Genomic DNA, 24,815 nt, shown 5'->3' on the forward strand with positions numbered 1-24,815 from the left:
GCGTATTTTAGGGGGAAATCAAATTGAACCCGCAAGACAAGTTGGTGTTAAAAAAAACGTCTTAGTACCAGCTTGTCATTATCATGTACTACTGGGTTTGGAACGGGCTGAAACAGTAGGCCTTGACTTGGGCTTTAATACGACCCGGATTTAGATGGGCCAAATTAAACCAGACCCGTTACAACAACCTTACTTACACACGCCGTACAGTTCAATCCTGCAAGTGATCGTCTTCTATAGGCATATCTCACTGAGAAGAAGAAGAAGAAAGGAGCCATGACAATGCTTAGATCTATCTCGATGGTAATGTTGTTCGTCACACTTGTTACAGCCATTTCTATGGTGTCCTCTTCTGCTTCATCCCCTGAAGCCGAGTTTGTTCAGAAGACCATCTCTTCCCACAAGATTGTCATCTTCTCCAAATCCTACTGCCCGTATGTCTCTCTATCTCTCTAGGCCATTCCTAATCAGTGATCACTCTGGATTTGCATAAAAATTGGATCTTGGGTGTTTTTTTTTGTTTAGATCTTATTAATTGAAACTTGAGTGAAGACTCATTGTAGTAGACTTTCTTGACTGAGTAATCTTCAGAATACGTATATGAGTCTGTCTCTAACTTTGATGAATCCAATGAACTTGTCTTCATGACTTTGCCTTTTTTCTTGTATTGTATTTGGTAGATTGGGATCTATGTGACAGAACTTTGTTATCTCTGTTAACAAATGGTATGGTTGTTGAGCTACACTCATAGGGGAATATGTTCAAACCAATTTGGATTTTGTTCAAGAGATTCAGGTTCAGTAATGTGTTGTGTATTTGTTCTCTTTGCTTTTCCTTTGGCTCTTTTTGAGAGAGAGATCATGTACCTATAAATGACCATCTCTACTTTTCTTTTGCATCCTTGTGTCTTGGTCAACAGCTATTGCAGGAAAGCTAAATCTGTGTTCAGAGAGCTAGATCAAGTTCCTTATGTTGTGGAGCTTGATGAAAGAGGTGCTTTTTCATCATCCAACTATGTTTCTTACCTCTTTTTTGCCATGAGATCTTGAGTCTCAGACATTTCTACTATTTGAAACTTTGATGGATCACCACTTAGACATTCATTTGTGACTAACGGTCGAGAGATTTGGGTTAAAATTTGGGTCTTGCAGAAGATGGGGGGAGCATCCAATCGGCACTTGGAGAGATTGTTGGAAGGCGAACAGTACCACAGGTCTTCATAAACGGAAAACACATCGGAGGATCAGATGGTATACTTACCTTTCCTTCTCCTTCAAGAAAACGTCTTTGCTTATGATATCATTTTCTTATTGACAGATTTATCTTTGTTTCTGGTTTTCAGATACTGTAGATGCGTATGAGAGCGGGGAACTGGCCAAGCTTCTTGGGATTACAGGAAACAAAAATGCTGAACTCTAGGTTGAATATAGTTGGAAGAATTGATAAAGCTCTGTTATGTTGAGGTGTAAAACAATTTAATTTCCAGTTGTTTGAAATTTGTAATGGGTCTGCAGATTCATAACCTTGTGAAACTTATCTTATCAAAGACTAAAAGACTACAACTTGAGTTATACGAAGTTGGGTTGAGAAATCAAATCTGGACATGCTTCTAAGTAACTATGTCTTAACAACAAACAGACTTTGAGTGCATTGTACAATTTGGAGGATAGATAGATTAGTCGAATAAAATGTTTAGGGCCGTGCTCTTTTGTTGCTGCAAGAAGGGCACTTGTAACGCTTGATATGCTCAGCTCTAGCAGGAGTGATCTTCACACACTGACCGTGGAACCATCTCTCGCACTTGTCACAGCCAATCCAAAATTCATCAGAAGCATAGTTATCTCCACAAGCTCCACACAGGGTTTCACCGTGTTCATCTTCATCCTCATCCTCATCCTCTTCCTCTCCCTCTCCCTCTTCCTCTTGCTCTTTCTCTTCCTCTTCCTCTAATTCTTGTTCCTCGTCCTTCGCCTGTATCGTCTTTAAACTTTTGTCATCTAAACCTCTCTGCATTCCAGACGAAGGATTATATTAACTACACCATTATAGCCAAAGTGACTTCAAAAAACTAATCAACAGATGTCATTGGATCAGTAAATTTTGAGATAACTTGGTCGTTTCATTACATACTGAGTTAGTAATTCCAGAACATCTTCTTTTAATTCATGCTACTTACAGATCCAACAATTACAGTTGAAGACACCGCCCATCTTTGTCCTATCTCAAACTTAGAAGGTTTCCTAAGCTACAAGATGTAAACTATTACGGAAGTAAGAATGTTATGCTCCGTCTATGTTTTAGAACCTCAATAGCAAACTGTGTAAGATTTACAATCTATAATGCATATGACAAAAAAAGTTGTTTCAGGACCAAAATGTGCATCACACTTCATTCATGTGTTGCTCGAGGTTAGCAGAAAAGGAGAGGTAAGAAAGCAACAATACAAAGTGTGATGAATTCATCACACTTCATTCATGGTTTGGATTTTTTAGTTAACAGTTAATAAATAAAGGAATAAATGTTCTGAATCTTATTAGAGGACAGACAGCATGAGTCTTACCACTTTTGAATTTGACTTGGATTTGTTGCCATTTTGATTTTCTGAAGAGGGCTTTTCCTTTGTTTGTTTTTTCGCATATCCAGTTACAACTTCAAATACAGTAGGAACTTCATTCATCATGTTGAACAATCGCTTCCTGAATTAGTAAGTGCAAGGGGGTTAGTATGGAAATGCTGGAGACCTCATGATAATTAATGGTAGAGAAATGAGCAGAGATCTTAAAAACTGAACATCAGGTAAGAGGAGACTACACACCAATCAAGAAAGCAAAGATGATACCTGTCCGCTTTATCGAAACCAAATCTTGAACCGAAGTAAAAGGAGACAGAAAGCAACCACGCATCACTGTGGACAGCAACGAGAGAAAGCCAGTCTTTTTCCTGCATTCCATCTCTGGCAAAGTTAATGCCGAGTGCAGGTTCGGGGAGCTCTGGTGGAACTTCTTCAGCTGGTAAGTTAACTTCCCAAACTTCATTAGGGAATCCATACAAGCAAAGATTCTCCTTCTCTGAAAATGTCACAATACAAAAAGGTTTAGAGCTGCAAGGAATTTCATAATGTGCACACATTCTTAGAGACAAGCAACCTCTGTGTAGTTAGTTAGTTGTGACAATGAGAAGCCACAGTCAAAAGCGAGATATAAAATGCAGAGAAAGATAACAGCACCAAAGGTGAAAACTATTGAATCATGGGGAGACCAAAAGCATCAAAAGAGTTACAGGAAACCCAGAAGTCAATATCGTGAATAAATGAAGCAGCTTGAGAGAAATCACTTAGTATAATTTAAGCCAGAGAGAGAGACAGAGAAAAAAAACCCCCCTAACCAGGATCACATTGCTGGAAAAAATCTTCCACATCTGCAAAAACAAAACCAAGTGAATCAATCAGAAATATAGTTCTTAAAATCGGAGAACTAAGTATCACCAACACAACACTTGAGCAAAATTGTTTCGGAAGTAGTCTAAATCAGAGCACCAAACGATCGTCGTGAGAAGAAATTCAATGAAAAATTCAAAACCCATAAGAAAAAATTCAACCTTTTAAAAAATTTCAATGGAAAAAAACAAACTTTAAAAAACGAAAAGAAGAAGAAGATTACCAGTGGTGAGAGCTTGGATGATGCCAGCTCGACGGCCCTTGAAATCTCGGAAGACTTCTTCGACAGTTCGACGGTTGTAGTGCGCAGCTCCTCCTCCTTCCATCACTCTCTCTTCACTTTCACTCTCTCTCTCTCTCTCTCTCAGAATCAGAAACGATGCAAGAGCGGCATTGATAGTGAGCTTTGTGTCTTTTTTGTTAGAAAAGCATAAATTTTTTGTTTGGATCGAAGTGATAAAAGTAAGAAAAAGTTGAATGAAGACGAAAATAAAGGTGATGCATCCTCCGTGGACCGTGACAGACCCGATCTAGTCACACACTTTTGTTTTCGTTCTTTTTTTTATCACTTGGTCTTGGATTCTTGGTGTATAAAAAATAGCGCTGCGCACGGACGGGTATCCTTGAATTTTTCGATACTTTTTACCCAACCCGACCCTTACGGGTAATAAAAAAAAATTACTCGTACTCGACCCTTAAATAGCGGGTACCCGCAAAAACGGGTATCCGGTAAAAAACAGTTGACCTTTTAAATACCCGACTCTTTAACGGGTACCCAGAAAAACTGGTATCCGGTAAAAAACCGCCAATAACCACAAAAATAAGAATTCATAAATGTCAATAATTTCATATTCTGAAATCCAAAAAAGAAGAACTCATAAATGTATGCAACATATAGTATCAAAAATTATAAAATTACAAACTTAAAAAGCTTATAATTTCATGTTGCCGTTCTTCCGTAAGCTGCCGTGTAATTTCCTAACAACTTTGATTCTCTTTCCTTACCTAAACATAAGCGTAATACAAAAGATCAATATCAAGCTCCAACATATATTCACAGAAACAGTATGAGGTTTACAATATTACCTTCTTCATCCGTGTTTAATGAAGTTAAACCCACTCATCTTCCAAAGAAAGACTAACTCCTTGGGGGAAAGCGCTAAACTCTACAAACAAAAAGTAACTTGTAAGTGTATAAATAAATATGAACATTCATTGATTAAAGCTCAAAGATTAAAAATTTTACCATCTTCTAGAGTCTCAAGCTCTTCCATTGGTTCTTCCTCCGAAGAAACTTGTGGATAATCATACCGAATCCAATCTTGAGTGCAAATGAGTGCTTCAACTATCATTGGTGTGAGAGAACTTCGGAAAGGATCAAGTATGCGACCACATGTGCTAAATGCCGATTCAGAAGCAACAGTTGAAACTGATATTGCTAAAAGATCCTTTGCCATTAAGGAGAGAATCTTAAACTTTGAACTTGCTTTCTTCCACCACAACAATATATTAAAATCCGGATCAGACCTAGGAACACAATCATCAGCTAGATAACACTCCAATTCTGTTTTAAAAACCAAATTTGCTTCTGTTTCTTCATGCATATCCATCAATGAATCAAGATCAAAACTTCCAACCACATCCACTTCTTCTAAATTACTAGTTCCTCTTGGCACTTGGTTAGTATTTGTAGTAGAGCTTAAAGCATAGCTTTCATAGACTTGATACATCTTCTCAAGCAGAGTATGAATACTTTCGATCATGGCCTCAGCAACGCTCCCACCATAACTTTCACGGATCAGCCAACTCACGTACTTCATCTTATACCGAGGATCAACGACACATGCGATAAATATCACCAAGTTCATGTTTTTCCCCAGTATTTATGGAACTTTATCTTCATTTTACCAGCCATTGACTTCAGATTAGCATTTATTAAAAAAACAGTTGAGACAGACTCAAGAACTCGTCACAGCTTATATTATGAGCTTTTTTGGCATATGTAAGGATATTAGTTCAATTTAGCGACACAAAGCTAGCAAGATTGACTGTTGGCAACAATCAAGTTAAACAATCGATTATGATGAAAGCGTTACTCCAACAGTTTTAAAGATCTTTGCCTCTTTGGATTAATACAAAAAAAAAACGCGAGAAAAAATATGATAGACAAATTCAAGATTTTAATTATATAACCATGTCTTTGCACTTTCTCAATCATCTACACAGCAATGATCATTCAGAGGAAAATGGTTACGATCAGAGAGAGAAACACCAACACTTGAAAAAATAACCAAAAAAAAAAACAAAAATGAGACGAAGCAAATGCATCTGATTAACCTACATTTGCCATCTCCACTAGCTGGTTCTGCTTACAAAGTATCTCTCCAATATCTCACTCTCAGAACAGGTTGTATCTATCACTCCCAAATGCAACATACGTATAAACATGCCTTATAAAGATACTGTCGTTTCAAGTTGCAGTTGTAGGAGCCAAGTGAGTCAAATCCTCCTCTAATCACAACATCATCAACTCATTTACCTTCCTGTCATCAGATAATAGACCAACGCCAATCTTAGACTTCTACTTCAGGAACAAAACATCAAAAGAAAATCTCAAGAAGCATTGATAAGACACATTATTTCTAAACTTCGGGAAATGATTTTACCCCTATCGTCCTTCCTTTCTCAGCCGCATGCTTTTCAAGAAACTGCACGTTTGTTTTCCAGTAAAGGTCACCACCAGAAAGCCATGTATCCATATGCATCCCATTTGGAAACTCCACAAAGGTGCACTGAGGATTACGGGCAGCTGCTTTCGCATACAGCAATTTCATGTGAAATGGAGGGACCATCTCATCTTGCAGTCCAGAGAGGAAAAGCACCGGCTGTTTGACCTGTTATTGTTTCAAGATTAGTTTATCACGGGTTGCTACAGACAATCAAATGATGACACATTAATCTAACAGGGACATATTTTTTGCAGGACATCAAACTCCCTCCTTACCCCCTTTTAAGNACTCCCAAATGCAACATACGTATAAACATGCCTTATAAAGATACTGTCGTTTCAAGTTGCAGTTGTAGGAGCCAAGTGAGTCAAATCCTCCTCTAATCACAACATCATCAACTCATTTACCTTCCTGTCATCAGATAATAGACCAACGCCAATCTTAGACTTCTACTTCAGGAACAAAACATCAAAAGAAAATCTCAAGAAGCATTGATAAGACACATTATTTCTAAACTTCGGGAAATGATTTTACCCCTATCGTCCTTCCTTTCTCAGCCGCATGCTTTTCAAGAAACTGCACGTTTGTTTTCCAGTAAAGGTCACCACCAGAAAGCCATGTATCCATATGCATCCCATTTGGAAACTCCACAAAGGTGCACTGAGGATTACGGGCAGCTGCTTTCGCATACAGCAATTTCATGTGAAATGGAGGGACCATCTCATCTTGCAGTCCAGAGAGGAAAAGCACCGGCTGTTTGACCTGTTATTGTTTCAAGATTAGTTTATCACGGGTTGCTACAGACAATCAAATGATGACACATTAATCTAACAGGGACATATTTTTTGCAGGACATCAAACTCCCTCCTTACCCCCTTTTAAGTTAAATCCATGGAACAAATCAGAGAGCAATCAGTCAGCTCGTGGTGTACATTAATGCATGGGATATATTGAGGTCTTTAAGGTAACACAATTTTATCTGATTGTTTGAGTCATTTCTTTGGCATATGCAAACCGTAAACAAAAAAGAATCCATCTGAAGATAAATCTGCTAGAGTCTACAACTGCTTCTTACCTCACCAATAGCATCAATTGTTTTCCAGGGGGAGCGTACAACAAAATTAAGAAGCTTCAGGCTTTTCGTACCACTTCCTCCAATAAACCACTTTAAGAACGGCAGCAAAACGCCAGCCATATCAAGAATGGAAGTGAAAGTGTTTTCCAGAATCAATGCAGATACCTATATAAGGACATTTACAAATGGTTAGCATACAACCATTTGACGTGTAGATATCAAATGAAGTTCTGAAAATAGAAACAACAAGAAAAAAAGAATATGCGACTAATCAAGGCATCTGTAAATCATTTACCAAGAAATACTATGAGAAGGATAAAGTTCGTGTGCATATAACAGTAAGTTTCAGAGAGGTTAATAAAAGGAGGCCAGTCACAAAACTCAAACGAACCCCACCCCCATAAAATTATGCCAGATGACTAAACTTTTTCACAATAAATAATTAAGTTTCGATAGAACTGACCGAGCAGATCATTTCTGATGTCAAGTGACGAGAATCTAACTAATGAGTTATTCAAGAAAATTTTGTACAATCAGCCTCCAGGTTTTCTGCCAAAGACCATGAGTAATAATCTCAGATACTGATAAGAAGCAATGCAAACCAGGCCCCTAGAGAAGTGCAGAGGGTGCCTTTAGGCCTTATAAGCCTTGGTTAGTCTCATTTGTAACCATGACGGACTCTGAATAATACTTCTCTTTAAACAATAACATCCACAGTGATGGCGGCCTCTCTCTTATCTCTGCTTCTATACATTTCCTCTACTCATAACATGCTGCCAATAAGAATATTTACTAATATTACCTTATCTGGATTGTTCTTGGTAAGCAAAGCTCCAACAGCTCCCCCAAGGGACCTTCCAAATACAACTATTCTAGATGTATCAATGTCAGTCCTTTGAGAAAGGTGATCCAATGCGGCCTAACAAAAGTATCAAACAAGAAAATGGGTAATATATACAAGGAAACAAAACAGAAGAGTTTAAGAATATCTGGATAGATTTAGGGAGACAAGCAAACAAACCTGAGCATCTTTTGTGAGTCCATGTTGTGAAGGATAACCATCACTTGCCCCATAGCTACGCACAGGAAATTCAATCAACATTACGTTAACAGATCCAACGTTTAGACTCAAAAAAAAGCAAACATTTGAGATAAGAGATAGACCAGAAACCAGCTAAATGAAACTAACCCGCGATATGAAAGCATGAATACATTGCACTTCAGTTTTTGTATCATGATGCGAACCATCTCCAGACGATGAGCGATGTCTGGGGGTCTAAGGTCAAGGCCGTTACAAGACAAAGAGGTCCCAGCCAACAGACATAAAACGTAAAAATTATAAACCAAACAGACACAGAAACTCCTTACAGTATACACATATATACTAAACAAACAAAGACCACGAAATAGCTCTGGAAAGGATACTTCCGGCATTTTCTTGGAAAAATAGAATGGTCGGACCTGCACAGAAAACAACCAAAATATCAACTATCAGAACTCGGAGCCTCAAACTCGTTCCAGTTAAGCTAAAGCTACCACCTAGCATTTGAGTAGCTGATAAGTTCCAAACTAGCTTAAAAAAAGCAGCAAAATATCACAAATCTGACAAAAGGAGACCAAAACCTAGCTAAAGAAAGTGACATCAAGACCTAAAATCCCCAAATTTCGGTAGATTCAAAAGCTTTCCGAAATGCATAAACCAAATCTACCAGAACAAAAAAAAAACTACTGAATCGATGAGCAGTATCGAGAAACTCAAAAATAAAATAAAAAGAGAAACGGACCTCGACAATCGGGGAACATCTTGATGAACCAAGCGTGGAGGCGTACGCCATCGGATGATTGAAGCCAAACGTCCTCGTAGTTGAGATTGAGCCTAGCGGGAGTGATCGGATAAGCCTTGCTCAAACCAGGAAGAACCGGTACGTAGACAAGCTTCTCCTGGAAAGCTACGAGCAGCGCCACTCCGGCGACGACTATCCCTCCTACTCCGTAGAACAACGCGCTCACGTACGTCACCATTTTCCTCTGTTTCCGCTCGAGGAGCAGATTCCAAAATCCGAATCCGAGTCCGTAACAGAAGCAGCGGGATCGAAACGCACCTTTTCCACTTTCTATCTGTATCTCTCTCGTGGATTTTGCTTTTCTTCTTCGACACGAGAATAGTTTTTTACAGGTGAGAGAACTGAGACGGATTGTGACGGAGAAGGTCTTAGTGGGCCGAAATTAAAAGCCCATATTTAGATATTTTATAACTAAAAGCCCGTGATTGTTGAATTCTTGAAGTTAATTTTTCATTCAGCTTTTTTATTGATGGAAATTGCAACTACGTGTATGTAGTGTGGAGACTTTTGAAACCCATGATTGTAAACTGTAGTAGATATGCGTATGCCTCCCAAAAGCCTACCTTGAAATCTCAGTGTCACTAGTATAATGTTTTAGAACATCAAAATCGAGAACAAGACCATAGTGGCTGGTCGAAAAAGAATTTAAAAAATGAAATGAAATGGAAGAGTTGTTTGTAACTAAATGTTTTGGCCAAGGGTGGTCCAAGACTTGTTTTAGTTTCTAGTTTAGTACATTACATCATTGACAACAATAACAACAAAAATCAGTCAAACCAACGAGTGTTCTAAGCGCCAATATTGTACTTAATTACGCTTTGAATGGGGCTTATCATAAACTTTGAAACAAATTAAGGAAGAGATAATTTTAGTCGAATCATCTTTTAAATAAAAAAATTCTTATGTGAGAAAAAAATTGGTAAGTGCTCGTCGTATGTTGTGAAAATTAAATGTATCTTTGTGTATAGAAAATACTTGTACCCTAGTAATTTTCGAGTGGTTGGATCAATCATTCACATGAAATGTATAGTAGACGAAGACACCACATATTTATAAATCTTGTCGGAATGGAACATAAACATATACTTGCTATTTGTCACATTGCTATCTTTAAATGTCAGATAAGTTGCAATCAGAAGCGTTATGATATGAACAAACAACACACTCTAGCTATATACATTACACATTTAATGAATGAATATGCTAAGAAGTAAGAACAACTATTAGTTATTGTGATGTATAATAGCTTAGAGCCGCACATAAATATCTTTCGTTTTTTAGGTTTCTCAAAAGTCAAAGTCAAGAGTTTTTGCATTACCTCGATAATTCAATCCTGCAAGCACACTTGACTACTTGCGTTAGATGATGGAAACGACCTTTGATACATCTGAAAGTTTGAAATCCACAGACTACAATCATGTATATAGTCTCTTAACCTACTGACATGTTTTAGCTAATCAGTAAACAAAACTTTTTTTTTGCTAGACACCCAAAACTTTTAACCTTTGTTACTTTTTTACTTTCATTATTTTTTTACCACCGAATTGCGTAATTACCGTAGAGAGAGAGATTCGGAACCTTTATGGAACCGGTAATCCCGGTTAAAAGTTTCTTAAGCACAAGATTATTAAACAATTAAAAAGAGAGTGAGACAGAACAAAAAACATAAAAAGAGCAACAAAGCCAAAAACAAACCAAAGTAGAAGAAACTGACACCATTCTCTCTCTCTCTCTCCGTATCCAAAAAAAGAGAAAACAAAAAAAAATCAAATCAAAGACCAAGCCAGTCGCCGGGAAATGCTGACGTGTATAGCTCGTTCGAAGCGAGCCGGCGATGAATCTTCGGGTCAACCCGACGATCCGGATTCCAAACACGCCAAATCTTTAACATCTCAGGTAAATTAAATTTTAAATCAAACTCACTCTCCTCCTCCGTCTTCTCTCTTCTGATGGAGGGTATTTTCATCAATTCAATCTCAGCTCAAAGACATGGCTCTGAAAGCTTCGGGAGCATACCGGCATTGTACGCCGTGTACGGCGGCGCAGGGTCAGGGACAAGTGCAAGGACCGATCAGGAACAGTCCAACGTCGGTAAAGTCGGATTTCGAATCGGAGCAACGGTTCAAAATGCTATACGGAAGATCAAACAGCTTGATCAACTCCACGGCGGCTGCGGCGGCGCAACAACAGCAGCCTAGGGTATGGGGGAAAGAGATGGAAGCGAGGCTAAAAGGGATATCGAGCGGAGAAGCGACACCGAAATCGGCGAGTGGGAGGAACCGGGTCGACCCGATAGTGATCGTGGAAGAGAAAGAGCCAAAAGAATGGGTAGCTCAGGTAGAGCCAGGGGTTCTCATTACCTTCGTTTCTCTTCCCGGCGGTGGTAATGATCTCAAACGGATACGTTTCAGGTACGTTACTTTAATTACTCTCTTCATATATCTACGGTTATGATTCTTTTGTTGACTCTGTTTAGTTTTTGATCCTACGGTTGGTTTTTACTTTTGCTTCGTCGTTGCCTCGTTTTTTTTTTTTTTTTTTCCTTTAAAGAATTTAGCACGTTTATTTTTTTTTGGTCGTGATTTTATGAGAATGTTCCGAAAATGCTTGATTCTTATTAGGAACGCAGAACTCAATCTGATTTTTTTTTTTAATTATAAAATCAGTGCAATCTGAAAATCTTTGAATGCTAGTATTTTCTAAAAATGGATATATACATATATTATATATTGAATTTAGCGTAGATAATGTTTTACGAGTATGATTTTTGTTGTTGTTGTGGAGTTCAATGTCTAGGCAACATATGTTGATAATAACTAAAATTCTAGAGCATACGAATCTAACAATCATGCCATGTCTTTTTGTAGAAATTTACTTAGTTATTATTATTAATTTTCTAAGAATACAATAGTATAGTATCTCGAATTTACGATTAGAATATAACACAAATTCTTATTATAGGAAATAAAAATACCAGGGCCCAACTAGGTTTTTCGTTTTTTCTTCTTCTTCTCCTCTTTTGGTTTGATCTTAATAATTCAGGTTTTAAAGCTATTCTACTAAAATTAAAAAAATGTTTTTTTTTTTTTAATTTGATTGAGTTTGGAATATACAGTATGTTAGTGTTTAAATTAAGTAAAAATCGCCACAAGTAGTTTTGGTTTATTTCTAAACTAAAAAGTTAGGACAGTAAGTAAAACGTATTACCTCAGGTAAAAAAGTTAAAATGATTCACCCAATACTGGAGTATTAAACTATAGAAGAAGGGGTAAATTGTGGGTGTGAGAATGGGGAAAAAAGTTGGTAAAAAAAAATAGAGAGAATGGGACCAGAGTTGTCGACTGTAACGCTTCACGCCNGTCACATTGCTATCTTTAAATGTCAGATAAGTTGCAATCAGAAGCGTTATGATATGAACAAACAACACACTCTAGCTATATACATTACACATTTAATGAATGAATATGCTAAGAAGTAAGAACAACTATTAGTTATTGTGATGTATAATAGCTTAGAGCCGCACATAAATATCTTTCGTTTTTTAGGTTTCTCAAAAGTCAAAGTCAAGAGTTTTTGCATTACCTCGATAATTCAATCCTGCAAGCACACTTGACTACTTGCGTTAGATGATGGAAACGACCTTTGATACATCTGAAAGTTTGAAATCCACAGACTACAATCATGTATATAGTCTCTTAACCTACTGACATGTTTTAGCTAATCAGTAAACAAAACTTTTTTTTTGCTAGACACCCAAAACTTTTAACCTTTGTTACTTTTTTACTTTCATTATTTTTTTACCACCGAATTGCGTAATTACCGTAGAGAGAGAGATTCGGAACCTTTATGGAACCGGTAATCCCGGTTAAAAGTTTCTTAAGCACAAGATTATTAAACAATTAAAAAGAGAGTGAGACAGAACAAAAAACATAAAAAGAGCAACAAAGCCAAAAACAAACCAAAGTAGAAGAAACTGACACCATTCTCTCTCTCTCTCTCCGTATCCAAAAAAAGAGAAAACAAAAAAAAATCAAATCAAAGACCAAGCCAGTCGCCGGGAAATGCTGACGTGTATAGCTCGTTCGAAGCGAGCCGGCGATGAATCTTCGGGTCAACCCGACGATCCGGATTCCAAACACGCCAAATCTTTAACATCTCAGGTAAATTAAATTTTAAATCAAACTCACTCTCCTCCTCCGTCTTCTCTCTTCTGATGGAGGGTATTTTCATCAATTCAATCTCAGCTCAAAGACATGGCTCTGAAAGCTTCGGGAGCATACCGGCATTGTACGCCGTGTACGGCGGCGCAGGGTCAGGGACAAGTGCAAGGACCGATCAGGAACAGTCCAACGTCGGTAAAGTCGGATTTCGAATCGGAGCAACGGTTCAAAATGCTATACGGAAGATCAAACAGCTTGATCAACTCCACGGCGGCTGCGGCGGCGCAACAACAGCAGCCTAGGGTATGGGGGAAAGAGATGGAAGCGAGGCTAAAAGGGATATCGAGCGGAGAAGCGACACCGAAATCGGCGAGTGGGAGGAACCGGGTCGACCCGATAGTGATCGTGGAAGAGAAAGAGCCAAAAGAATGGGTAGCTCAGGTAGAGCCAGGGGTTCTCATTACCTTCGTTTCTCTTCCCGGCGGTGGTAATGATCTCAAACGGATACGTTTCAGGTACGTTACTTTAATTACTCTCTTCATATATCTACGGTTATGATTCTTTTGTTGACTCTGTTTAGTTTTTGATCCTACGGTTGGTTTTTACTTTTGCTTCGTCGTTGCCTCGTTTTTTTTTTTTTTTTTTCCTTTAAAGAATTTAGCACGTTTATTTTTTTTTGGTCGTGATTTTATGAGAATGTTCCGAAAATGCTTGATTCTTATTAGGAACGCAGAACTCAATCTGATTTTTTTTTTTAATTATAAAATCAGTGCAATCTGAAAATCTTTGAATGCTAGTATTTTCTAAAAATGGATATATACATATATTATATATTGAATTTAGCGTAGATAATGTTTTACGAGTATGATTTTTGTTGTTGTTGTGGAGTTCAATGTCTAGGCAACATATGTTGATAATAACTAAAATTCTAGAGCATACGAATCTAACAATCATGCCATGTCTTTTTGTAGAAATTTACTTAGTTATTATTATTAATTTTCTAAGAATACAATAGTATAGTATCTCGAATTTACGATTAGAATATAACACAAATTCTTATTATAGGAAATAAAAATACCAGGGCCCAACTAGGTTTTTCGTTTTTTCTTCTTCTTCTCCTCTTTTGGTTTGATCTTAATAATTCAGGTTTTAAAGCTATTCTACTAAAATTAAAAAAATGTTTTTTTTTTTTTAATTTGATTGAGTTTGGAATATACAGTATGTTAGTGTTTAAATTAAGTAAAAATCGCCACAAGTAGTTTTGGTTTATTTCTAAACTAAAAAGTTAGGACAGTAAGTAAAACGTATTACCTCAGGTAAAAAAGTTAAAATGATTCACCCAATACTGGAGTATTAAACTATAGAAGAAGGGGTAAATTGTGGGTGTGAGAATGGGGAAAAAAGTTGGTAAAAAAAAATAGAGAGAATGGGACCAGAGTTGTCGACTGTAACGCTTCACGCCTAAGACCATTTTTACTCGAGAAACGGATGAAAATTTCTCAGAAAATTAAAAAAAAAGAAATTATTATATATATTCATTTTTTAATAGGTGTACCAATAAGTAAGTGACACATCTCTATTTAATTCTGAGAAACGGTTCCCCCAGTCCTCCAGCAAGGATCGATTACTCCTGATTTCTCTTCTCTCTCTTCTTTTTATTATTTTTTTATTTAAAGTAATTTCATGAGTAACCCTTAGTAATCATGCCCTAATGACTAATGAGAAGCAAAGGCCGTAAAGGTCCAAAAAGCAAAATATATATTGGGGTGTTCCCCTTTTTAAAGTGCTTTCCTTGGGTCATCTCTTCTCATTCTGTCTCTCTCTTTTTTTTTTGCTTTTTTTATCATTTTATATTTCCTCTTTTTGTTTTTCTTCAATATCAATAATTTCCAGTTCACATGAAAACTTCAAGACTTTTCTTTTACATTTGATTTTAAACATAAATGAAATCACTCTAGAATGTTGTGTCACTAACAAGTTTGCCAAAACTTGATTCTTTATGGAGTTGGTAGATGCTACATATGTTTTCTTTCTTTAATTTAGTTCAATCAAACATTCCAATATCATTGTTTGGGTTCATTTATATTATTTTAATCATTTTCACCAATACCATTTCTTAACGTTTTCTTCTACTATTAAAATATAAAAATCTTGTTTTATTGAGCCCATGAGTGCCTTATTCTCCGCGTCTTTGTCCTGTTAAACACATTATTGCTGTTGTTGGAGAGCAGCATAGGAAAGAATAGTTCTTCCCATTATTCCAAAAGACAAAAATAGTAGTATAAATTATTCTTAAAGACCAAAAAAAAAAAAAAAGCAAACAGCTTTAGCCTTTAGCAATTAGCACAGTTTCGTTCACTCCTATGTCGCCTATTGATAAAGACAAGACAATTTCAACGTATTTTGTCTCTGCCTTCCTTCGATTCTTTGTCTTCTTTCGTACTATAATTATTCACACTTCTTCTACTTCTATCACCTACTGTCTGTTTTTTTGTTTTGTCAAAACCTTCTTTTTGGTCTCTTATGACTTATGTGATCATAATAAGGCTTTCGTTTAGTTTACAAATTTGATGTTATCTTTTCAATCCCCTGATTAGGTTGAGTCCTAAACAGTCCTCTGGTACATGTGTTTCTTCTTCTTTTGTTTAGTTCTGGTTTTGGTAAACAAAAACAAATGAGTTAATATAACTTTTGGAGAAATTAAACAANATGATCTCAAACGGATACGTTTCAGGTACGTTACTTTAATTACTCTCTTCATATATCTACGGTTATGATTCTTTTGTTGACTCTGTTTAGTTTTTGATCCTACGGTTGGTTTTTACTTTTGCTTCGTCGTTGCCTCGTTTTTTTTTTTTTTTTTTCCTTTAAAGAATTTAGCACGTTTATTTTTTTTTGGTCGTGATTTTATGAGAATGTTCCGAAAATGCTTGATTCTTATTAGGAACGCAGAACTCAATCTGATTTTTTTTTTTAATTATAAAATCAGTGCAATCTGAAAATCTTTGAATGCTAGTATTTTCTAAAAATGGATATATACATATATTATATATTGAATTTAGCGTAGATAATGTTTTACGAGTATGATTTTTGTTGTTGNTTTATGGAACCGGTAATCCCGGTTAAAAGTTTCTTAAGCACAAGATTATTAAACAATTAAAAAGAGAGTGAGACAGAACAAAAAACATAAAAAGAGCAACAAAGCCAAAAACAAACCAAAGTAGAAGAAACTGACACCATTCTCTCTCTCTCTCTCCGTATCCAAAAAAAGAGAAAACAAAAAAAAATCAAATCAAAGACCAAGCCAGTCGCCGGGAAATGCTGACGTGTATAGCTCGTTCGAAGCGAGCCGGCGATGAATCTTCGGGTCAACCCGACGATCCGGATTCCAAACACGCCAAATCTTTAACATCTCAGGTAAATTAAATTTTAAATCAAACTCACTCTCCTCCTCCGTCTTCTCTCTTCTGATGGAGGGTATTTTCATCAATTCAATCTCAGCTCAAAGACATGGCTCTGAAAGCTTCGGGAGCATACCGGCATTGTACGCCGTGTACGGCGGCGCAGGGTCAGGGACAAGTGCAAGGACCGATCAGGAACAGTCCAACGTCGGTAAAGTCGGATTTCGAATCGGAGCAACGGTTCAAAATGCTATACGGAAGATCAAACAGCTTGATCAACTCCACGGCGGCTGCGGCGGCGCAACAACAGCAGCCTAGGGTATGGGGGAAAGAGATGGAAGCGAGGCTAAAAGGGATATCGAGCGGAGAAGCGACACCGAAATCGGCGAGTGGGAGGAACCGGGTCGACCCGATAGTGATCGTGGAAGAGAAAGAGCCAAAAGAATGGGTAGCTCAGGTAGAGCCAGGGGTTCTCATTACCTTCGTTTCTCTTCCCGGCGGTGGTAATGATCTCAAACGGATACGTTTCAGGTACGTTACTTTAATTACTCTCTTCATATATCTACGGTTATGATTCTTTTGTTGACTCTGTTTAGTTTTTGATCCTACGGTTGGTTTTTACTTTTGCTTCGTCGTTGCCTCGTTTTTTTTTTTTTTTTTTCCTTTAAAGAATTTAGCACGTTTATTTTTTTTTGGTCGTGATTTTATGAGAATGTTCCGAAAATGCTTGATTCTTATTAGGAACGCAGAACTCAATCTGATTTTTTTTTTTAATTATAAAATCAGTGCAATCTGAAAATCTTTGAATGCTAGTATTTTCTAAAAATGGATATATACATATATTATATATTGAATTTAGCGTAGATAATGTTTTACGAGTATGATTTTTGTTGTTGTTGTGGAGTTCAATGTCTAGGCAACATATGTTGATAATAACTAAAATTCTAGAGCATACGAATCTAACAATCATGCCATGTCTTTTTGTAGAAATTTACTTAGTTATTATTATTAATTTTCTAAGAATACAATAGTATAGTATCTCGAATTTACGATTAGAATATAACACAAATTCTTATTATAGGAAATAAAAATACCAGGGCCCAACTAGGTTTTTCGTTTTTTCTTCTTCTTCTCCTCTTTTGGTTTGATCTTAATAATTCAGGTTTTAAAGCTATTCTACTAAAATTAAAAAAATGTTTTTTTTTTTTTAATTTGATTGAGTTTGGAATATACAGTATGTTAGTGTTTAAATTAAGTAAAAATCGCCACAAGTAGTTTTGGTTTATTTCTAAACTAAAAAGTTAGGACAGTAAGTAAAACGTATTACCTCAGGTAAAAAAGTTAAAATGATTCACCCAATACTGGAGTATTAAACTATAGAAGAAGGGGTAAATTGTGGGTGTGAGAATGGGGAAAAAAGTTGGTAAAAAAAAATAGAGAGAATGGGACCAGAGTTGTCGACTGTAACGCTTCACGCCTAAGACCATTTTTACTCGAGAAACGGATGAAAATTTCTCAGAAAATTAAAAAAAAAGAAATTATTATATATATTCATTTTTTAATAGGTGTACCAATAAGTAAGTGACACATCTCTATTTAATTCTGAGAAACGGTTCCCCCAGTCCTCCAGCAAGGATCGATTACTCCTGATTTCTCTTCTCTCTCTTCTTTTTATTATTTTTTTATTTAAAGTAATTTCATGAGTAACCCTTAGTAATCATGCCCTAATGACTAATGAGAAGCAAAGGCCGTAAAGGTCCAAAAAGCAAAATATATATTGGGGTGTTCCCCTTTTTAAAGTGCTTTCCTTGGGTCATCTCTTCTCATTCTGTCTCTCTCTTTTTTTTTTGCTTTTTTTATCATTTTATATTTCCTCTTTTTGTTTTTCTTCAATATCAATAATTTCCAGTTCACATGAAAACTTCAAGACTTTTCTTTTACATTTGATTTTAAACATAAATGAAATCACTCTAGAATGTTGTGTCACTAACAAGTTTGCCAAAACTTGATTCTTTATGGAGTTGGTAGATGCTACATATGTTTTCTTTCTTTAATTTAGTTCAATCAAACATTCCAATATCATTGTTTGGGTTCATTTATATTATTTTAATCATTTTCACCAATACCATTTCTTAACGTTTTCCTCTACTATTAAAATATAAAAATCTTGTTTTATTGAGCCCATGAGTGCCTTATTCTCCGCGTCTTTGTCCTGTTAATCACATTATTGCTGTTGTTGGAGAGCAGCATAGGAAAGAATAGTTCTTCCCATTATTCCAAAAGACAAAAATAGTAGTATAAATTATTCTTAAAGACCAAAAAAAAAAAAAAAGCAAACAGCTTTAGCCTTTAGCAATTAGCACAGTTTCGTTCACTCCTATGTCGCCTATTGATAAAGACAAGACAATTTCAACGTATTTTGTCTCTGCCTTCCTTCGATTCTTTGTCTTCTTTCGTACTATAATTATTCACACTTCTTCTACTTCTATCACCTACTGTCTGTTTTTTTGTTTTGTCAAAACCTTCTTTTTGGTCTCTTATGACTTATGTGATCATAATAAGGCTTTCGTTTAGTTTACAAATTTGATGTTATCTTTTCAATCCCCTGATTAGGTTGAGTCCTAAACAGTCCTCTGGTACATGTGTTTCTTCTTCTTTTGTTTAGTTCTGGTTTTGGTAAACAAAAACAAATGAGTTAATATAACTTTTGGAGAAATTAAACAAAAAAAAAATTGAGTTTGCTTTGAGAAATTCTCTCCTACCCACCTTCCCAATTATTTTTCTTTTACTGTGTAGGGCACAATCATATCTCCTAATTATTAGCTTTGACCATTGTTGTCGCTATTTCGTCCTTCATGATTTTTTGTTTTCCTTTATATCCACGAAATTTTGATTGATTATTTACTATTGCCCGGCCATTAAACTAACAATTTTCTTAGAAAGAAAAAGATCCAATCAATATTCAAAAGGTTGGATCTGTGTCTCTTGTTTTCAACTCTCTATTCTAGCCCCTTAGCCTATGTGTTCAATATGTCAAAAGGTTTATTGAATTAGCTGCTGTTATTTTGTCAAATCTCCCTTTAATCCACCTTCGTTAGTGTGCCCACTTTGGTCCTCTGGTCCTGGTTTAAAAGTCACTTCTTTTACTAATATTTTTTCTTATTTAACTTAGAATCTCATGTGTCAGAAAATCTAAGTGAGCCAAGGTGTGTTGTTCCAGTAAATTACACTTGAACATACATTATAGGGAACTTTAGGTTTAGCTGGTAACAATAATTACCGGGGTTAATCTGACAATTTACTCCTTAACTTATGGGTTTTCAATGTTTCATCTTTTGCTCTTTGACTGCTGTACTCTTAGATCATGACCTTTTCCTAGTAGCATTTTGAAGAAAAATTAGACATGCTTCCAAAATGTAATCGTCTCACTTGTGTTTTTGATTTGTCTTTGATTAGCCGAGACATGTTCAACAAGTTACAAGCTCAACGATGGTGGGCAGATAACTATGACAAAGTAATGGAACTTTACAATGTTCAAAAACTCAGCCGCCAAGCTTTCCCGCTTCCCACGCCACCTAGATCCGAAGACGAGGTAATTAGCTTTCTCACTAATATCAGGTTGACAAATTAAACCCGTGATTAGTCACTAACTCCTCTGGACATCTTTTTGATTTAGAATGCAAAAGTGGAGTTCCATCCAGAGGACACTCCCGCAACACCGCCTCTAAACAAAGAACGGTTGCCTCGTAACATCCACCGTCCAGCTGGATTGGCGGCTTACTCATCCTCGGATTCACTGGACCATAACTCAATGCAAAGCCAGCAGTTTTATGACTCTGGTATGCTCAACTCAACTCCTAAAGTTTCAAGCATCAGTGGAGCCAAGACAGAAACTTCTTCAATGGATGCTTCTATAAGAAGCAGCTCGTCGAGAGATGCAGAACGGTCAGAGGAAATGTCGGTAAGCAATGCGAGTGATGCTGACAATGAATGGGTGGAGCAAGATGAGCCTGGCGTTTATATCACCATTAAAGTTTTACCTGGTGGGAAAAGAGAGCTTAGAAGAGTCAGATTCAGGTAATTACAAAAAAAAAACTTCCTTAACATTGTTTCAAAACCCGGCTTAATTACAAGTGTAACATCACTCAAAAAACTGTGTTTTCTTTTGGCATTGCAGCCGGGAAAGATTTGGAGAGATGCACGCGAGACTGTGGTGGGAAGAGAACAGAGCAAGGATACATGAACAATACTTGTGATCGTCGTCTAGATGCATCTAAAGGGTTTTGTGTTTTTTATTTATTTGTCATTCTCTGGTATACCGTTTCTTTTTTTTTTCCAGCTCAAGTAAATACTTCCACAGGTACTTCTTGTGCCTCTATGAAATGAATCTCAAATATCAATTGTGGAATATGTTTTAAGGAGGCTGCTTCTTTATTTACTTCCTTAAAAAAAAAAATTGCAAAAGCTGGAAATTATATAATGTTGTCTAGTTTGCTTACGTGTATCCTTGATTCTTTTCAAAATTTTGCTTCCTGTTCTTGAAGTTTTAGCATTTACGGCTCATCGATGGGTTTTATAAATTATTGGCGAGCGTTTGATAACTAACGAAATAGGGGCCGATAGTGTCGTCTGTATGATCAAAAAGGTTAAGATAAAAAAATATTTTACTGTCCAATGTTGTTTCTTACTGGTTGGGTCAAAAGACTCCAAAACCAACCTGACGACCATAGGGGGATATACAAAACCGAACGAAACGTATCAGTGAAACTGTAGTTTTATTTCTTTTCTACTCACACGCCTGTGGCCTGACATGGCGTGTATTAATTACGGTTGAAACCTACAATTTTGTTAGAGAAGTGCATAATTTCGCATGTCATTGCGCCTCCAAATCATATAGAGGACTCTCTGTTTGAGATGTAGACAACAAAAAAAGGTCAAGATTAACTACAACATCCCTTTTAGAATAGAATTTTTTTTTCTTCTTTCGATTAAAAGATATCTTAAGCCAAATTCAACTGGTTTATTAGAGTTGGCTTTGTAATGGCATTTGAAATTCTATTTTCCACATTGTTTGTTCCTTTTTAGCTTTGTGTAAATATGTAATAAATTTTGTTTTCTTTAATTTATGTGAAGGGTGATTATTTGGATGAAAAGATTATTACGGGAAGGTTTAGTTGGATATAGTTTTTATTAGCCCATAGATAGATACCTCAGTTTTGTTTTTCTGTCAACTATTTAAGATTGAAAAATACTTAGATACCTTTTTGTTCACCCCTTTTCTCTCAGCCAATCAGAATCTTCCATCTAATATTTTATTTAAAAAATAAATTAAAATTAAATTAAAAAGCAAAACAAATTAAGAAAACAAATTCTGTATACTTTTAATTAAGGAAAGTTAAATATTGGTTTGGTTTAGATTTTTAAAATTAGAACAAAATTATATGTCGGTTTAGGTTTACAAATGAAATGGTTAGGATTTAGATTTTACAATTAAAACGAAATTATATGTCGGTTTGGATTTACAAATGAGGTGGTTAGGGTTTAGATTTTATAATTAGAACAAAATTATATGTCGTTTTGAGTTCACAAATAAGATGGTTAGGGTTTAGATTTTACAAGTATAACGAAATGATATGTCGGTTTGGGTTCACAAATGTGATGGTTAGGGTTTAGATTTTACAATTAAAACGAAATTATATGTCGGTTTGGGTTCACAAATGTGATGGTTAGGGTTTAGATTTTACAAGTATAACGAAATGATATGTCGGTTTGGGTTCACAAATGAGATGGTTAGGGTTTGGATTTTACAAGTAGAACGAAATTATATATCGGTTTGGGTTTATTAAAGAGCGGTTTAAATTTTTAATTTTATAATAATGTATACAGATTTTATTTCCTTATTTTATAAGGGGATGAATGAAGAGGTTCACAATTTTTAAAAATTACGAATGCTTGGACAATTTCATAGATAGAATTTTCCATTAAGTTTTAGTCAATTCTAGATATTTTTCAGTTTAATTATAAAAGGCATTGCATCTAGACACACAAAAAAAGGCAGTTCTAATTGGTAAAAAAGGGAAAATACCAAATTTGTAATTAGATATGGTAACTAAGTAACGTCAGGAAAAAAAGAATCAAGTAAAGTGATATCAAATAAAATGAAATATCACCCATAATAAACAAAATTAAAGAAGCAACTGTACAATTTAATATCACCCATAATAAACAAAATTAAAGAAGCAACTGTACAATTTAATATCACCCATAATAAACAAAATTAAAGAAGCAACTGTACAATTTAATATCACCCATAATAAACAAAATTAAAGAAGCAACTGTACAATTTAAATAAATATGGAATATGTGTGTGTGTATATATATAATAAACCTACAACCTGTAAGGCTACAACCTACGTTTTGCAACAAAACAGAGAAGATAAACAAGTTTGGTTCCTTGGTCCTGTCTCCGTTCGTTCATATATTACAAGTAAGATCATCTGATAGCTTTATATTTGTGCATGCATACATACAAAAAAGTTATATGTTATTTTGGTTAAACAAAATTGGTGATCTTTAGCTCTCTACTGATTTTGCAGATACGAGAGCTAGTTGCGTTATGAGGTGTGTTATATTATTTGTCTTTTTACTGCTCTCGTGCACGGCCGTTCTGCTCTCTTGCACAGCAGTTCTGCTCAAACACAACAAGGACGGTTCCAATAATGTATCAGCAACAAACATCGGCTTAAACTACGGCCTCCTTGGAGACAACCTCCCGTCTCCAGCCAATGTGATCAGCCTTTACAAGTCCATAGGCATCACTAAAATCCGAATCTTCGACCCAAACACTGAGGTTCTTAACGCCTTACGCAGCCACCAAGATATTGGAGTCACCGTAGGCATCAAGGACCAAGACTTGGCTGCTCTTGCGGCCAGCGAAGATGCTGTTAAGCACTGGTTTGCAACCAACATCGAGCCTTACTTAGCAGACGTAAACATCACGTTCATAACCGTTGGCAACGAAGTCATTCCTGGAGAAATCGGTCCTCAAGTTCTTCCGGTCATGCGCTCTCTCACAAACCTAGTCAAGTCGAGGAATCTTCAAATCTTGATAAGCACCGTGGTGGCTATGTCGAACCTGGGAAAGTCATACCCACCTTCCGTGGGAAAGTTCACTCCCCAAGCGTGTGAACAACTTGTCCCCGTTCTGAAGTTCTTGTCTCTAACGAATACACCAATACTCGTCAACATCTACCCTTACTTCGCCTACGCGTCAAATCCTCTTAACATCAGCCTCGATTATGCCACTTTCAACACCAAAGATGTTGTGGTCAAGGACGGGCCAATGCAGTATTCCAACCTCTTTGATGCTATTTTTGACGCTTTCGTGTGGGCAATGGAGAAAGAAGGGGTGAAAAGAATATCCATGGTTGTGTCAGAGACCGGATGGCCTTCTGCCGGTAATGGATACTTAACAACACCGGACATCGCTGCTAGGTACAACGGAAACTTTATCAAACATGTTGAAAGTGGTAAAGGGACACCAAAGAGGCCAAACTGTAGCATTGAAGGGTTTTTGTTCGCGACGTTTAACGAGAATCAGAAACCAGAAGGAACTGAACAGAATTTTGGGTTGTACAATCCTACTGATATGAAGCCTATCTACAAGTTGTTTTGATTTTTGGATTCTTCTTGTTTAGTTATATATATTAGCTCTAACAGTGTTTCTTTAATTTTGTTTAAAGGGCCCTTTTTTATTAACGCTCTGATAATGATATGACACTTAAATTTTCTATGTTGTATGATTTCTTTTCTTATAAATGTATTTTACTAGTTATAAGAAATCATGCTATATTAGCTACGGACAAGTAAATTGGTGATCAGCTATATATAATCTGTTGTTAAACGTTTAAAATAATTGACAAGAAAACACATCAACTTAGTTTGAAATAATACAATTAGCAATGTAATGGATTGAATTTGTTTTCACTAAAGTGAATAATCAGGCAATTTGTATTCAACTATTAACCATCCGGTGTATTTAATTCATATTTTGTCTGTGGTGTATGAAAAGTGAAGCCGCCAAAATACCAATACAATAAAGAATTCATAAAATGGATGTTTAGAGATTTAAAGACCAAGTTTACTTAATAAATTTTGGGTTTTTCGATTG

The 24,815-nt window shown here is 36.1% G+C and overlaps 7 protein-coding genes and 1 long non-coding RNA gene across 8 annotated transcripts; 5 read left to right on the top strand and 3 right to left on the bottom strand.

Annotated features, from left to right (window-relative positions):
- LOC104706394 (glutaredoxin-C4) lies at positions 208 to 1,571 on the top strand. The gene is made up of 4 exons (XM_010422586.1): positions 208 to 434; positions 920 to 993; positions 1,152 to 1,250; positions 1,343 to 1,571. The coding sequence occupies exons 1-4, from the start codon at positions 277 to 279 to the stop codon at positions 1,417 to 1,419; spliced, it is 408 nt and encodes a 135-aa protein (XP_010420888.1). The 5' UTR covers positions 208 to 276; the 3' UTR covers positions 1,420 to 1,571.
- On the bottom strand, positions 1,525 to 3,988 carry LOC104706393 (PHD finger protein ALFIN-LIKE 5-like). Its single transcript, XM_010422585.2, has 5 exons — positions 3,660 to 3,988; positions 3,385 to 3,417; positions 2,840 to 3,068; positions 2,561 to 2,696; positions 1,525 to 2,007 (listed from the first exon to the last, which is right to left on the bottom strand). Exons 1-5 carry the CDS (start codon positions 3,760 to 3,762, stop codon positions 1,693 to 1,695), a joined length of 816 nt encoding a protein of 271 aa, XP_010420887.1. The 5' UTR covers positions 3,763 to 3,988; the 3' UTR covers positions 1,525 to 1,692.
- Positions 5,597 to 6,364, bottom strand: LOC104706396. The gene is made up of 2 exons (XR_754437.2): positions 6,103 to 6,364; positions 5,597 to 5,979 (listed from the first exon to the last, which is right to left on the bottom strand). It is a non-coding gene; the product is annotated as an uncharacterized LOC104706396 (long non-coding RNA).
- Positions 6,456 to 9,399, bottom strand: LOC104706395 (protein bem46-like). The gene is made up of 8 exons (XM_010422587.2): positions 9,025 to 9,399; positions 8,666 to 8,701; positions 8,430 to 8,508; positions 8,262 to 8,316; positions 8,043 to 8,159; positions 7,241 to 7,405; positions 6,700 to 6,927; positions 6,456 to 6,576 (listed from the first exon to the last, which is right to left on the bottom strand). Exons 1-8 carry the CDS (start codon positions 9,260 to 9,262, stop codon positions 6,565 to 6,567), a joined length of 930 nt encoding a protein of 309 aa, XP_010420889.1. The 5' UTR covers positions 9,263 to 9,399; the 3' UTR covers positions 6,456 to 6,564.
- Positions 10,785 to 11,553, top strand: LOC104706398 (protein Brevis radix-like 4). The gene is made up of 2 exons (XM_010422588.2): positions 10,785 to 10,980; positions 11,065 to 11,553. Exons 1-2 carry the CDS (start codon positions 10,882 to 10,884, stop codon positions 11,536 to 11,538), a joined length of 573 nt encoding a protein of 190 aa, XP_010420890.1. The 5' UTR covers positions 10,785 to 10,881; the 3' UTR covers positions 11,539 to 11,553.
- LOC104706399 (protein Brevis radix-like 4) lies at positions 13,049 to 13,817 on the top strand. The gene is made up of 2 exons (XM_010422589.2): positions 13,049 to 13,244; positions 13,329 to 13,817. The coding sequence occupies exons 1-2, from the start codon at positions 13,146 to 13,148 to the stop codon at positions 13,800 to 13,802; spliced, it is 573 nt and encodes a 190-aa protein (XP_010420891.1). The 5' UTR covers positions 13,049 to 13,145; the 3' UTR covers positions 13,803 to 13,817.
- Positions 16,466 to 21,149, top strand: LOC104706400 (protein Brevis radix-like 4). The gene is made up of 5 exons (XM_010422590.1): positions 16,466 to 16,661; positions 16,746 to 17,176; positions 20,102 to 20,237; positions 20,322 to 20,722; positions 20,823 to 21,149. The coding sequence occupies exons 1-5, from the start codon at positions 16,563 to 16,565 to the stop codon at positions 20,899 to 20,901; spliced, it is 1,146 nt and encodes a 381-aa protein (XP_010420892.1). The 5' UTR covers positions 16,466 to 16,562; the 3' UTR covers positions 20,902 to 21,149.
- LOC104709250 (probable glucan endo-1,3-beta-glucosidase BG4) lies at positions 23,262 to 24,320 on the top strand. The gene has a single exon (XM_010425897.1). The coding sequence runs from the start codon at positions 23,262 to 23,264 to the stop codon at positions 24,318 to 24,320; it is 1,059 nt and encodes a 352-aa protein (XP_010424199.1).

The sequence above is a fragment of the Camelina sativa genome, chromosome 8 (assembly GCF_000633955.1).
Source record: "Camelina sativa cultivar DH55 chromosome 8, Cs, whole genome shotgun sequence".
NCBI lineage: Eukaryota > Viridiplantae > Streptophyta > Magnoliopsida > Brassicales > Brassicaceae > Camelina > Camelina sativa.

Bases quoted from the DNA above. Each gene is read 5' to 3' on its own strand.
- LOC104706394 (XM_010422586.1), top strand. From the start codon at position 277: ATGACAATGCTTAGATCTATCTCGATGGTAATGTTGTTCGTCACACTT. The intron at 435-919 runs GTATGTCTCTCT...CTTGGTCAACAG, and splicing joins TTCTCCAAATCCTACTGCCC to CTATTGCAGGAAAGCTAAAT. The intron at 1,251-1,342 runs GTATACTTACCT...TCTGGTTTTCAG, and splicing joins ACACATCGGAGGATCAGATG to ATACTGTAGATGCGTATGAG.
- LOC104706393 (XM_010422585.2), bottom strand. From the start codon at position 3,762: ATGGAAGGAGGAGGAGCTGCGCACTACAACCGTCGAACTGTCGAAGAA. The intron at 3,069-3,384 runs GTTAGGGGGGTT...TGACATTTTCAG, and splicing joins TTTCCAGCAATGTGATCCTG to AGAAGGAGAATCTTTGCTTG. The intron at 2,697-2,839 runs GTATCATCTTTG...TTACTAATTCAG, and splicing joins GGTTTCGATAAAGCGGACAG to GAAGCGATTGTTCAACATGA.
- LOC104706395 (XM_010422587.2), bottom strand. From the start codon at position 9,262: ATGGTGACGTACGTGAGCGCGTTGTTCTACGGAGTAGGAGGGATAGTC. The intron at 8,160-8,261 runs GTTTGTTTGCTT...TACTTTTGTTAG, and splicing joins GACTCACAAAAGATGCTCAG to GCCGCATTGGATCACCTTTC. The intron at 6,928-7,240 runs GTAAGAAGCAGT...AAACAATAACAG, and splicing joins CAATTGATGCTATTGGTGAG to GTCAAACAGCCGGTGCTTTT.
- LOC104706398 (XM_010422588.2), top strand. From the start codon at position 10,882: ATGCTGACGTGTATAGCTCGTTCGAAGCGAGCCGGCGATGAATCTTCG. The intron at 10,981-11,064 runs GTAAATTAAATT...ATTCAATCTCAG, and splicing joins CCAAATCTTTAACATCTCAG to CTCAAAGACATGGCTCTGAA.
- LOC104706399 (XM_010422589.2), top strand. From the start codon at position 13,146: ATGCTGACGTGTATAGCTCGTTCGAAGCGAGCCGGCGATGAATCTTCG. The intron at 13,245-13,328 runs GTAAATTAAATT...ATTCAATCTCAG, and splicing joins CCAAATCTTTAACATCTCAG to CTCAAAGACATGGCTCTGAA.
- LOC104706400 (XM_010422590.1), top strand. From the start codon at position 16,563: ATGCTGACGTGTATAGCTCGTTCGAAGCGAGCCGGCGATGAATCTTCG. The intron at 20,238-20,321 runs GTAATTAGCTTT...TTTTTGATTTAG, and splicing joins CACCTAGATCCGAAGACGAG to AATGCAAAAGTGGAGTTCCA. The intron at 20,723-20,822 runs GTAATTACAAAA...TTGGCATTGCAG, and splicing joins CTTAGAAGAGTCAGATTCAG to CCGGGAAAGATTTGGAGAGA.
- LOC104709250 (XM_010425897.1), top strand. From the start codon at position 23,262: ATGAGGTGTGTTATATTATTTGTCTTTTTACTGCTCTCGTGCACGGCC.